The sequence below is a fragment of the Leptinotarsa decemlineata genome, unplaced genomic scaffold (assembly GCF_025532065.1).
Source record: "Leptinotarsa decemlineata unplaced genomic scaffold, Ldec_3_MD MMD2_tig00026299_RagTag_RagTag, whole genome shotgun sequence".
NCBI lineage: Eukaryota > Metazoa > Arthropoda > Insecta > Coleoptera > Chrysomelidae > Leptinotarsa > Leptinotarsa decemlineata.
The window spans coordinates 6,939,944-6,955,104 of record NW_027412676.1 but is presented as its reverse complement, the minus strand read 5'-3'; the positions used below and the strand labels follow the sequence as shown (position 1 = coordinate 6,955,104).

At 34.6% G+C, this 15,161-nt stretch overlaps 1 protein-coding gene across 1 annotated transcript; it reads left to right on the top strand.

Annotated features, from left to right (window-relative positions):
- Positions 1–811: 811 nt before the first annotated feature.
- Positions 812–13,403, top strand: LOC111505378 (phenoloxidase-activating factor 3). Its single transcript, XM_074180788.1, has 4 exons — positions 812–901; positions 5,230–5,417; positions 9,862–9,951; positions 12,975–13,403. Coding segments are annotated over exons 1-4 (594 nt in total). The 5' UTR covers positions 812–899; the 3' UTR covers positions 13,289–13,403.
- Positions 13,404–15,161: the final 1,758 nt, after the last annotated feature.

Sequence of the window (15,161 nt, the reverse complement as noted above, 5' to 3'; positions counted from 1 at the left end):
AGCAGGAGGTTGCACATCCTAATGAGGATCTAGAGGAGATTTCGAATTGGGATGAAAGTAACCAGGTTCACTTCAATGACACGAAAACCCAGCCATCGATTTTCTCAAAAAAAAAAGGCTCCGAACCTGATATAATATTATCAGGACAAACAATTCCGCTTTCTACTTCGATAAGTTTGTTGGGGGTTGAAATGGACACTAATATGTCTTGGCACAATCATCATGAGTGCCGGAATTTCAGAGGCTGTTCCTCAAAAGCAGAAAACCGTACACACCTCAGCAACTTTCGATGCTTTATAAAGCTCAGTTCAAACCTTCTTTGGAGTATTGTTTTCATGTATGGAGCTCTGCCCCTAAATATACCCGGAAGCTGCTGGATTCCACCCAGAAAAGAGCCTTGATAGTCTGGAACATCGAAAAAAGGTTGGAGATTTGTCTCTCATCTATAGATACTTTCACGGAAAGTGTTCTAGTGACTTAACACACGACTGAAAATGTTGAAATGAGCGAAACTAAACAAAAACTCTCCTCCACAAATAATCTCTCACCTAAATCCAAATCTTATTTTGATTTACCTAATATGCTTCAAGTTAGGAATTGTTCAAGACCCCTGGTGTATAGAATAGGTTTGAGTTTCGACAATATTCGAATTTCATTGAAGTGAGTGGAACGGTTGGAACCTTCAGCCACAAGGATTATGATATTTATATACATTCAATATCCATAATCCCCACTGATGATATAATTTCCATGAAAATATCTTATTTCTCAAATCGATATTATTTAATATCTATTTCTATTTTTCAGATGAAGAAAAAGGTGTATCCTTCAAATGTGCAGGAACAGTGATCAATGAGCGTTTTGTTTTGACAGCTGCTCACTGCATATCGAATACTACAATGTGAGTATCTATCAGAAATATTTTTTACTCATAGTAAATATCAGTAAAGAAGTGTGAATTTTGTACTTCTTCTCGAATAAATCAATTATATTTTCTATTATTCGGCACATTCATGGTACGTATTTTTGCTATGTAACATAATTCCCTATATAAATATTCTTTTCATGAAAAGATAATTCTGAAAGGAGCTTGTATATATATATATATATATATATATATATATATATATATATATATATATATATATATATATATATATATATATATAATAACACTTGAAGCCAACTTCCCAAGCAAGTCTCGATAATTTCAAGTTAAATTGTAGTCGAGTGGTATATTCAACAAAAAAGTCGATGTTTGGTTTCTAATTCGAACAGTTTTCTTATCAACATAGAGGATGCAAAAAATAAAAATTAAAATGTTCCATATTACCTTCATTTTTCATTTCAATTATTGTGGGTTTTGGTTTGCAGGGTTTATATGTGAAAAATAATAAGAAAAAACGGAAAAAATGAACAAAAAACGTTCATATGAGCATGTTAGGTAGAGTACAGTCCATCCACACTACTCATTCCTGAGTGGACCTCAACCTACTGATGGACACTTCAGCAAGATTGACATATGATCTCTTGCGGTCAAAAGTCAACCTTTAGTTGGTCAACCTTTAGTCCTTTAGTACTTTCGTACTCTGTTGATTTTGTTTGTCGTGAATTTTCTGGATGAAATGTATGCATGAGGGTCCCCTTAACCTTACCGGAGACAAGTGTCTTTCGGTCGCGAATTAAATTTGTATCTGAGTATCTGTAAGTGTATTAGTAATCCGTTAATGAAATTTTATACTTACCGGAGTCGCCTGACAGCGACTCTCGGAGGTGGTCGTTGGTTCTGCTTCGTGGGCCTCATGTGTTAATCCTTTTCGCGAAATTTGGGGTCGTCCCCAGGTCGTCCCTTCATGTAGGTCATGCAGCGCTGGACTGGCGTGTGTTCGTATCCTTTCGAATACGCTTTCGGCGTGCTATCTCATGTAAGCGTCTACGTAGTGGATGCTGAGGTCCAAGTCCCGGTAGATGTATCTGTTTGGATGTATCTTGGGACGATCACGGCAGCTCGTAGGCAAGCGTTCATGAACGTCTGTATATTGCGTCAGTACGTCGCTGCGCACTGTCCCCATTCAGTGGAGGTCTTGATGACAAGCAGTTTTACATGGAGACCCATGTTTCTCCTGCGGCCTATATTTGGGTATAGGTTTTGTCGGGCAGCTCTCGCTAGCCCTAGTTTCTACCGTATGTGGGATCTGAACGTCAGTCTTCTGTCGAGGGTGACTCCCAGGTATCTTGTTTCGTTGGTCCACGGAATCTCTTGTCCGTTGAAGATGACATTTCTGCCGTGCCGGTAACATTTGATGAAGAAACTCAAAAGTAATATCAGAAATAAAAGTGATGAAGTTGCGGTACAGGCGGAAACAGTGGAAAAACGATTATTTAACATAAATAAAAAATCCCGTTTGAAATAAATATTAAGAACCTTTGCGTAAAAATTTCAACACACATGTAATATACACAAAAATATGTTTTCTCATGACATTTCCTATAGAAGTTATCCATAATTGTTCAATTCTGCAATTTTTCTTGCAACTCACTGTTTCATATTGATTAATTTTTAAAAACCCATCGACTTAAGGTTCTAAATAGTATATCCATCTCACCTTACATACAGTATTTAAAATTTTTGAAAATCTAAAGTAATTTGTTCGGGATTTTTCATCAAAAATTGAACAAAATGCTCAATTTCCAAAGTGCGCCTACACTTCAAAATGTCATTTTCACTGCATCATAATGATACCCTAGAAGCATAATAATTACTTTCAATAAGCAAATAACATCTGTTATCTCTACGAATATAAGAATGAAGGAATAGTTGTTGACATCTGAAAACGTGAATTTGTTAATTGATACTTTGGAAATGCGATTTGGAAGACCAGAATATATTATTTATGGATACAATGATATCGAATAACAGAAGTTTAACATATATCAGATATACGAGTCTGGGGAGACTTTCAGTTTTCGCTTGAAGCCAAACATATTGTTTCCATCATGGATATTTTGGAGTCAATAGGACATCTTCAGAACACCCAGAACTGTTTTACAAGCTTCCAGACTTCTTAAAGTTAGAGTGGAGAGAGCTAATAGTATCTACAATAGAGATATCTGTGAATGGATTGGATTGGAGATATGATAAACGCATCGTGCTACATTAGTACACCCCGAGACTTTATTCTGAGAAAGCAGAAAGAGTATGTAGCACTCAAGAGATGGACGGCAAAAATGTACCTACTTGGCTATACCTATAACTATATCGATGTATTTCCCCAAATGAAGGCTGACAGTGTCGATAAAAGGAAAAGTATAGCGGTAGGAAGAGATACAACATTGATGGATATTACCAGCTTCACAAACAACACACCAGCCATAAGAACAATCTTCAGAAGTTGAGTCGGTCTGCGTCATGTGACATGATCTGTATTTGTAGAGTAGGGGGGATGAATGCTCACAGCACTTAGGACACATGTGACCCATTATACATCCTCCCGAGTAGTTGTCCTCCTAGGTCATCGTCCATCCTGTCCTTTCCAGGAAGGTGGACAGGTCACTAGGAGACATCTCCTTTATATCGGCAGGTGTAGGCCAAGACAGTTTCATCTTCCTGTTGTGTCATTGTGTCATTGTCAATTCCAAGACTAGCGTTGCAAGCCACTGTTATGTCAAGTCGATTAGGTCACACAATAAGGAAGGAACTAGAATATTTATTCATAAAACATATTTCTGGTCCAATTCCGGATGTATTCTCAACTGGATATTACAAACAATTCGTGGCACACAGAATTGTCGAAATACAAGAAAGAACAAATGTTGGTGACTGGAAATAGGTTCCAACAGCTAGCAGATGAAACAACATGGGACTCATTTCATTCGGCTGACACGAGAATCTTTATATTGGTTGAACGGACCTGTTTTAAAAGAATATCTGAGAAATATTATCCTGAAGACGATAGAAACGATCAATCAATTGGAGAAGATGACCTCAAAAAACTGAAAGCTGACTTCATTACCGAAATCTCTTTAGTTTACAAGGAAATATGGAATTATTCTACCTGGTGGTCTGAGACTCGCAAAGTGGTTAAAGTTGATACGGACAACCGCTTGGACATTGAGTTTTGTGGATATTATGAAAAATAAAAAGAAACTCTTTTAGATTTCCCACGTAGATGCTGAAGAAAAATGGTCTCGATTCACTTAACAAGAATGTATTAGAGACACAATCAAATATTTACTGAATGGCAGAGCCCCAATCAAAGTCAACTGCTTTCATTATACATAGAAATCAAGGAAGAACTGTGAGATGTTGGAGGAAAAACCAACCAGAGTACAAGATTAGTTGATAGTATAAAACAGTAATTGATTGCAATCGCGGAACACGGTTACATGAGACTACTTATCCACTATTACCATGAAAAATTTCGCCACGCTTCGTTTTAAATTAAGTGAGGCGAAAATACTGGGTGATCGACGGACGAGCGGCCGTGAAATTAATGTTTTCAAAACGTCAAATCGGCAAATCACAACGTGTGAAACCAATACCTCTTCTGATGGGACAACTTCCTATACCTTCCGAATAAGCCGAGAAGTAAGACTATTTGTGGATGTTGGAATGGACTACTTTGGACCAATTTATGTGAAGGTAGGAAGAAAAAGTGTAAGCTCACAATTTTTGGGAGCTATTGGTGAAAGAGTACCTGCAAACATTATCGAAGCAAAATCGGTGGACAAAAGATTGCAAACCTATTCGAATCGATAATATTGTGATTCTGGTTGACAATAACTTGCTATGGTATAAATGGAAAATGGACTGTATTATATCCTTTTATTCAAGACCTGATGAAAGAATCCGCGTCGTCGATGTGGAGACAACATCTGAATATCGATTGACAGTTACAAACATTTGCAAACTGGAACTACAAGACGTAATGTTGATAAATCTTCAAGACAAAAATTAGATGATTGGTTGGCCAAAGGCGAATATTTGAGTTCACACTGAATCTTCTGTTTCCCCTTCTCGCAACTAATAACTTCAATTTAGAAATAACTGAATTTTTCTATAATCAAAAATCAAATTACAGTATTTTTATTCCATAATGAGAATTATTTTTGCATTTAGTTAGGTGCAAAGATTTCCTCTATTCTTGACAAAAAGGAAATATATTAGCTCACATATGATCATTTGCACTTGATTTCGAAACATTTTCTATAAGCTATTTTCATTTTCAGGATAGGAGTGAGATTAGGCGAATATGATTTGGACAAGAACGAGGATTGCGATCCCGATGCGAAGTATTGTGCTCCTCCTCAGGACTTCTTAATTGACTTTTGGGTGATTCATCCCCACTATAAGAAACAGTTTTATTTGAATGACATAGCCTTGATCAAACTAGATCGTCCAGCCAACTTCAGCTGTGGTAAATATGAAAAATATTTTTCAATGAGGCTTTAAAGATTTAAAAAACAGGAGATGTTAGATGAATATTCAGTGGAATCAATTGAATTTGAAATTAGGTAGATGAAAGGTGGCAATTTGATAATAGACATTACGTTTTACGATATTTTCAGATAATAATGAATGAAATATGTATTTCCAAAACAATTACTTTTTCCAATCACCAGAATCACCAGATAAATTACATCTGATTAAAAAGTCTTTCCATCAATCAAAAGTTGTATTGGTGATGAAAGGAAAGAAACAAATTCACTCAGGCAATTAGAAAGTATCGAGTACCATGAAAAACCATTGTCGTAATTTGTGAATGCGGTGTGAGTCGACGAAATTATAGAAAATGACAGATCTGGTTATTGTTTTTAACGACAAACCTTTCATTTTAGAATTGGTTTATCATTAAAGTAACCCTAGAACGGAATTTGGGTCAATTTCATAAAATTCGTCAGCACTTCATTGAATATTCTCTAGAAAAAATATATTTTTTTATTCATTTTTTTTTTCCTATATCTATCAATTTCAATAGTCCAGTATGCAGAACGTTAGACAAAGCGGTTCTCAATTTATGGTTGAAATTTATAATTACGATGTGAGATTCATTTACTGTGAAATAATATATGCCCACGGTTCATTACTTGTGAAAACAACTATGTAATAATTGAAATCACGAAAACTCAATAAACAACATGTAATTAAACTAAATGAATTGTCAAACGATATTAATATGTCATCAACTGGTCTCAAAATTTAAGAAATTGTTGCTATCTTTTTTTTTCTTTCACTTAGAAGAAAAGGATGCTTTATGTGCATTTAGTCTCAACATCCAGTATATAACGTTTGTTTGAAGGTGGTTGACAAATGTTTCGTGGTGAATTTCATTACTTCGGACTTCCATTGTCTAATATGATATGAATTGATTTGAAATCCCTAAAAGAATCTGTAAAAAATTAAAAAAGATCAGCTGAAAAATAACAATCAGATTAGGCAAAAAAACTGAAATTACAATGAAATAAGATACAAGTAACAACCAAAAAATAAAAAATAAAAAATTGAACTATTACGAGATGAAAAATAAAAATTATTGCAAACAGCTGGTGGAGCCGCTGAATATGCTGAAAAAATTAAACAAGGGAAATACATTTGTCTGGACGATTGATATATTTTCTATCCAATTGCCTTCGAAACATTTGGTAGCTTTGGTTCCTTTGCTTCCGTTTGTTTCAGAGATATTGTTCGAACGATTCTAGAGGAAGATCATTTCTTATACAACGAATTAGCATTGCAATTCAGAGAGAAAATGCATCCATTCTTGACACTATTTTTCCTTCTCAAAGTCTTGATGAAATTTTCTTTAGCCCACAAAATTGGTCTGATATAACTAAGTTTCCTGACACAACAGATTTCTCCCCAGCTTCTTCTGTTGAAAATTATTCAAACGTTAATGAGAGTAAATCAGACTTTAGTTCTAAAAAAATTATAGTGGAAGACTTATCAGGCAAACTGAACACTAACAGTTTTAACATCATGAAAGGACAAATTCAGAAGAGAAAAAATGTTCAAACCCGGGAAAATTTTGGAATCTCCACCTTTTTGCCAACTACCTGCACACTGTGATCTTCCCGACGACGAACTACCAACATCCACCTATGTTTGAACCTGTCCACAATAATGACCAGGACGCCGAAAACGAGTTCAACGACAAGCTTCTCATCAAACACTTTAGAAGATCCTACGAGTTTGTAGATCCAGACTGTTATAGGATGGACATGTTTCTATCTACATACGTGATAGACTGTATGACAGTGAACTTGCAGCCAAGGGGTTACATCAACTCTATTCTACAAACCCTGATCGCATATCCATCACTCTACAACTTACTGAACAGTCCGAGAGAATGGATAAAAGAATGACCAAGATCAATCATCAGTAGCATTCCATTCGGCCGACGTGGATTTATAAAATGTTGCATAACATGCAGACATTACTTTTAAAAACAACTATGTTCGTAGTATAAAAGAATTGATATCACAAAAACTTAATAAACAACATGTGAACAGAGTAAATTGACAAACGATACTAATATGTCATTAACTGATCTCGAAATTTAAGAAATTGTTGGCGACTCACGTTTGTATAGCTATCACTCCTTTTTATTCACTTTGAAGAGACGGTTGCTCTACAAAAGTATGTGCATTCAGTCTCAATATCCAGTATGTACATTTTATTCATATATGATGCCGTTGGTATGGTTTCACTATCATCAACAATTTGACAGTTCTCTTTATCAGATGTCACATGAACCATTTTGTACAATTTGACTGACAGCCAACAAATGTGTCGTCAGATCAGGAACAAGCAATGCATTTCTAACAGTTGAGTCTTTAATTATACTTTTTACTTTTCACTTCTTTGATTGACGACTTGTTTATTTTGTGGAAATTAATGTTCACTACACTACACACTATAAAAACACACTTTTGTCTATTTTCCATGATATTTCTTTATTGTTGACCATTGTCAACACAAAAGTTTTGAAAATGGTGTAATAGTCGAAACTAGTCAACAATAATGAAATATGGTGGAAAATAGACAAAAGTATGTTTTTGTAGTGTATCCTCAGTGACTTTTTACTTTGATCTACAAATTTATTCCATCTTCTGCTTTATCTTTAACCTTTGGATTATTGGCTACGACAATTTCTTTATTTCGGATTCTCTCAAATTTGTGACCAAGTCCTCGCACATTGTCCGTAGCTCCCGTAGCCGTAGCTCCCGAGTCATCAGTATTTTTATTATTCACAGCAAAATCTGCACAAAATACGACGTGATTGTTTTTAATTTTAATGTCACCAGTACATTTGCTGGGTCTCACTTTCTTTTTATTTTTGGATTCTTTATTTCGAAAGTCTTTCTTTTCATAACAACCACTTGCTTTATGTCTTCATAAGTTACACTCATAACATCTAGGTCCTTTATTTTAAAACTTTTCATTTTTGAATTATTACCAGAAAACGCACTTTCAATTTTAATGTTCGACCTTTTAATACCTTGCAACAACTTTGTTTTGATACTGTTTTCTGTAATAGTTGCGCCCGAATTTTTGATGCCCTGGTATCAACTGGTAAACCTGACAACAAAAGAGTTCTTATCCATTCTTCAAATCTATTACAACTTCTTCCGCTTAATTTATGTGCAGTACCAATAACTTTTTTCACGTTATCATCAACATCGTTGCAGTTTTAGAGTCTGATTGTAATTAAAGTTCTCAATAATCCTAGTTAATCCGAAATCTTCAAAGATTGCCTCCCGATTGTCCCAAACATCTTTTGTTGTGGGCGCATTTTGGGAAAAAGTAAGATTATTGATGTGACACGTCTAGAGCCGCACGTAAAACCGATTGCTAGCGTGGCGACGCATGCCGTGGTGATGGGAAGCCAGGCGCAAGCGACTGTGCGATTCCACTGGTTCGGCGTTACGCTATCTCTCACGCCACACTGAGCTTGGATACTTACAGTCTATACAGCTGTTTTTACTACAGTATACATAACCTGTGTTTTACTAAATGAATAATTTTTCATTATAAAGTAATTTAGAAAGTGAAAGTGAGCAAAGAAAACAAAATCACACTACCACACACTATCTAATCATCAGTGAGTTAATTATAGTTTTATATTTTATAATTAAAGTGTGTTTCTCAGTAAATGTAAAATCTACTCTCTTAGAAAATTAAAATTTACACAATTTTCATAGCATAACATTTTTTTAAATTAATTATTGATTAATTTCAATTTCATTATTATGGAAAATGATGCACTGAAATACTTGCTTGAAGAATAAATTCCATGGGTACCGAATAATTTTATAAATATTTCGGTACCTAACAAACATCAGAAGGGTCACAAATTATTATTGATTAAACGAAAGTCATTTTTTGTGGAGGAAAATTAATTTTTTATTGATCTTTATTGGGTATTTTCATCTTCCACTATCTGAAAAATATGAAAATTATAATGGAGAACTTCATACAAGTGTAAAAAGGGCAACCTTTTTAGTTTAAATTCAATGCTGTAACATTCATTTATTGACATTACAAATTTTGATTTGTTACCTGGATCTATCATGTTGGAAATGCAAAAGAGCAGTGCAAAAAATGTAATTATAATAAGCGTGAGTTACATTTCAACGCCATATTGAACAGATCAAAAATATATTAATTTAAATCAGTCAAACAATAGTTGAAAATGAATGCTTGATGTACAATATAAGGTGTGTCGCATTTTCAATCACCAACAATTTTACTAATTCATCTATTTTTTATTTGGTTTTTCATTTGCATTTTTTGTTTTGTTCGTAAATAATTTAGTTCAGTCAATTGTGCTGAATCCGATATCTTATGTCATCTCTTTTCAGCGAATGTACAGCCAATCTGTCTACCAGTTGAAGACGTTGATTTGAATGGAAGAGATGTTGTTGTTGCAGGCTGGGGTATAACTGAAAAAGGTATTGTCACAATATTTTCAATGATTCCTCTTTTCGAAATGCATACAGCAAATAAAAATCCATAAATGATGTAGTAAGGAAAACATGGGAACTTCTGATAAATATAGCCATCCTCTCCATGAGCCATCCTCTCCATCCTCTCCATGAGAGGATGGCTATATTTATATTCAAATGCTTCAAAACTATACTTCAAAACAATACTTACAGCTGAATATTACTGGAGTTTCTTCCCAACACCAAATCGTTATTTTTAACACCTCGACATGTGTTTAGATCACCAAGAGGAAAATAAAACTCCTCTTCCTCTTGAAGATGATCACTTGGTGATCGAAACACGTGTCGAGGTGTTAAAATAACGATTTGGTGTTGGGAAAAAATTCCAGTAATATTGATTACTACAACAAAGGTTCCAAACAGTACATCATACATACTTATAGCTACTGACTAATTTCATTACATTACTCAGTTAAAAATAGTCAAACAAAAATATCAATTGAAAGAATTAGAGAAATTATAAAATGTTTGAAACCCGTCAATGAATCTTATGATCTGTTCACTATAAGTAAATTGAATATTGAGCTCTGCTATCCTATAACCAGATTGAAGTTACATATCGAAAACAAGGATAGAATCAATAAACTTTCAGAGGAAAGCAATAAAACAAAAATAAAATTACTTCAAAACTTAAAAAAAGCTTAAAAGTGATTTACAGTTTTGATGAATGTTGGGAGATCCAGACTTCCACTACATAAATGTATTAACAGGTTTGGAAAAAGTAATAACTTCCTGATATTATGGTTGTTGCAAAAGTTTTTTTCTTATTAGTCAGTGGGACATGCTTGAAGACTGGCAGTAAACAAATCTAAAGAAATGAACTTTAAACGTTCAAGCCAGTCTCGAAAATACCTACACAGTAGGTTGAATGCACTGACGCCTATCAGAAAATAACTACTCCCCTGGCTAATACCACGAAGGGCGTTCACAGAAAATTTCCTGCATATGAAATTGGCAATACAACTCCAAGAGTCGACCTTCAATTTTGGAACGGGCACACTTGCAGACCAGTTTTGGGCTCATTAGCCACTCATCAGTGCAATATACTGGCCATCATTGACCTGAAGTCAATGATATTCCATAATTGAAAATCGGAATTCTTTCAGAGTATTTCATTTCTCTTCCTGAGTTGGAGCGAACAACAAAATGTCACTTCATCTAGTGGACGAGGTACTAACCAACTGCATATCATTTGCCCGATTCCTCTGAATAAGGAAGAAAAACTTTCTTATTAGTCAGTGGGCTATGCTTGAAGACTGGCAGTAAACAAATCTAAAGAAATAAACTTCAAACGTTCAAGCCAGTCTCGAATATACCTACACAGTAGGTTCAATGGACTGACGCCTATCAGAAAACAACTACTCCCCTGGCTAATACCACGAAGGGCGTTCACAGAAAATTTCCTGCATTTGCAATTGGCAATACAACTCAAAGAGTCGACCATCAAGTTTGGAACGGGCACACTTGCAGACCAGTTTTGGGCTCATTAGCCACTCATCAGTGCAATATACTGGCCATCATTGACCTGAAGTCAATGATATTCCATAATTGAAAATCGGAATTCTTTCAGAGTATTTCATTTCTCTTCCTGAGTTGGAGCGAACAACAAAATGTCACTTCATCTAGTGGACGAGGTACTAACCAACTGCATATCCGTAATTTGCCCGATTCCTCTGAATAAGGAAGAAAAACTTTCTTATTAGTCAGTGGGCTATGCTTGAAGACTGGCAGTAAACAAATCTAAAGAAATAAACTTCAAACGTTCAAGCCAGTCTCGAATATACCTACACAGTAGGTTCAATGGACTGACCCTATCAGAAAACAACTACTTCCCTGGCTAATACCACGAAGGGTGTTGGATAATATCCGACAGGCGTCAGTGCAGGAATCTTCATAGAAAATTTCTTGCATATGTAATTGGCAATACAACTCAAAGAGTCAACCTTCAATTTTGGAACGGGCACACTTGCAAACCAGTTTCGGGCTCATAAGGAAGGAAGAAGGATAAACCCCTTTCTTGTGAGACAGGTTGAGAAGTTGGCAAAATACTGGTGGGAGTTCATTGGCGTACTTTTCAAGTACAATGACGGACACTTCTATTGAAAGAGAAGAGAACTAACAGTAAATGAAAAATGTCTCTTTACTCATCTACCTTACACTATCAAAATTGAAACTCGATCACAATCCGTGTACGGTAAAAAAATATGTAGAACGTTGATTGATCGAGGATTTACCCTTCGTAACAATACAGAAAGCCGTTTTGAGGAACTTGACTACAACAAGAGGGATCTTTCATTTCACGATGATAACAGAACAAACAACGGACAGAAGATAAAAATCAGATCCAAATTCAACATTATAACCTACGTCAGATCACGCATCATTAATGAGACCGATAGCGGGTCGAAATTGCGCTGTCTGGTGTTGCATCACATCTCTTCTACTTGAGGAACTTGTCATTTGTCAATGAAGGAATCTTCAACATTCATCTGTTTCTGAAATCATGAGAATGCATTGGACACAGTTTAAATACTTACATTGCTACTTACATTGCTGGCTAGATCCTGTGTTATGTTCAATAATAGAATTTAAAAAATCTCCAAGCATCTTGTTTTCATAACAGTGGGTGATTATCAAATTTTTTCCTTTTCAGTTTTGATTCCGTATGTCATAGTATATGAACGCATCAACAGGACCCAATTTTTTCTTTTCCCTTCCTTGAATAATTTCGAATCTGAAGGTTGAGATTTTGACTTCAATCTCGAATTTATATTCGACTATATAGTCAAAATTTGGACTACATGAGTCAAAAATTTGAGATTAAGATTGGATTTTCGACATCATATCCAAAATTTCGACCTTCAAAGCAGGAATTATTCAGCAAAAAATAGAGAATTGTTGGTCTTTCTCTATGTTCATGATATCCAATTTCTTATCTCAATTGATTTTCTAACTGTTGTGATTTTTAGGACTTCGAAGTTCAGTGCTAACAAAGGTATCTGTTCCTGTAGTGAAGCTTCGTTCATGCCAAATAATTTACTCGCGATACGCCCCTGTAACTAATACCCAAATTTGTGCAGGGGGGAAATTTGGAAGGGATTCCTGCTCAGGCGACAGTGGTGGCCCACTAAAAGCTACAGGCAGCCTAAATGGTACCATAAAATTTATTCAGTACGGTATTGTTTCGTACGGCTCCAAACAGTGCGGCGCAAAGGGAATACCGGGGATTTACACTAAGGTTTTCAGTTTCATGGATTGGATTCTGGATCAGCTGGATACTTAATGAAGCAGGGTATTTTTTCTGATAGATTTAAAACGTTTTACAAAATAGTGTTACGGCTTCAAATGACTAGAAATATTCAGAAAATGTAGGTATTAATAAAAACTTTCATAAGGAAGATTCAAATCTAAAATGCAGTAATGAACAAAAAAGAGTATTTTTTGACTTTAAGTAAAGATTCAAATAATTCAATACGAGTAAATCGCGGCGGGTGAGAAAGCAATAGTCTCATCTGTTTCGTTGAATGAACCGTTGGGTAATTCCATGTCAAATAGACCAATTGTTGGAATCTACTCTTCTCGATTTGGATAAAAATTGGTCAGAAGTTTTCATTTAGCATATAAAAAAGTTCTGTCAAAGGGAAAAAATTTAAAATTATTTTTTCAAAAGTTATGCAACTTTGAGGATCCCAGAATTTTTTCTGTTTTTCAAACTTATGCTTTATAGATTTCGAAAACCATTATAATAATTTCAATGACTTGAGGGGAATACTCTTAAAGGTACCAATTTTTTTTGCAGAATTTTGAAATTTACAAAATTGTGAAAATCGATGACCGCCATTGAATTTTTCGCTCAAATTTTTTTAGAGTATCTCTAATTGATGTAGAGAGAATCTAAAATTTTTGAGATAGGGTTTTTTGTTCAAAATATATACATTATTGGAATTCAGGAATGTTTCAGCTTCAACCTCTGAAATCTGCAGTTCAACAAGTGAAACTTTCACCCCAAATGATATACACCTCGATCACCTAAATACTATTGCTAAAATATTTAAATTATCTCCGACTGATGAAAAGGATTTAGATCAATCAAAAACCTATACCCAGCACAAATAGTGTGACATGAAATCTAAAATAAAAAAATGCTTTGAACAAGTTATGGACAATGCTTTTGATACGGCTTGAAGTGACAATTTGATTTCTGACAATAACCCAGAATCGACCGAAAAAGTGCCGTTGAAGAAATAATTCGAAAATACCAGCAAGTTGAATGAAAAATTAAAAATTTTATCATTTTCACCATTAAAAAATGTGAATATTTTTGGAGCAACAACAATAATAGTAAATAAAGTTATAGAAGTCAGTAATTTTAAACCCAAAGAAACGAGAAAAAATAATAAATTTTACCCTATTGAACAATTCAATAAACATGAATAAGTAGATAAATAATTCACTTACGTAAAAGATGACATTCCATCAATTCAGCATTTTCATTTTTAAATTAATTAACATTTTTAAACAATAAACCAGATTTACTCACATTATCATGGCGTTTTAATTAGCAACCCTTTCTTAACAAATCTCCACTCTTCATTGTACGATGTTGGGATATTAGAGACATGTTTATCTGATCACCGAGGTCAATATATTAAAATCATTGCACCTTCCAATGTTAGTCCTGAAAAAATTTTATTTCGTCAAGTTACAACTCGTAACTTATCCAAATTCAAAGAATCAATCGAAAACTTGGATATGAAAATATTTCATACTTGTACTGACGTCGACATCTTATCGCAATATTCAAATAGTTCCTTACAATACCAAGTTACAAAAAAATTACAAAAATAGTGTATATTATCTCTGAACCCATTGCTATACTATGCAATTTGTGTTTCAGTCAAGGATTTTTTCCTGATATTTTCAAAAAATCGAAACTTATTCCAATTTTCAAAAAAGGTGACATTGACATGTTGGAAAATTATCGTCCAATATCGATTATTCCCATTATTGGCAAGATGATTGAAATCATAGCTAAGAAAAGATTAACTGACTACTTTGAAAAATTCAAATACTTGAATGAACATCAATATGGATTTAGGAAAAACCGCTCAACTATACATGCTGTGTCGAGCTTGGTGAATGATGTTGTGGATGCT

What these genes read in the sequence shown, in the direction of transcription:
- LOC111505378 (XM_074180788.1), top strand. An exon ending in TCCAGCCAACTTCAGCTGTG is followed by an intron (nt 5,418 to 9,861) that starts GTAAATATGAAA and finishes ATCTCTTTTCAG; the next exon opens with CGAATGTACAGCCAATCTGT. An exon ending in CTGGGGTATAACTGAAAAAG is followed by an intron (nt 9,952 to 12,974) that starts GTATTGTCACAA and finishes TGTGATTTTTAG; the next exon opens with GACTTCGAAGTTCAGTGCTA.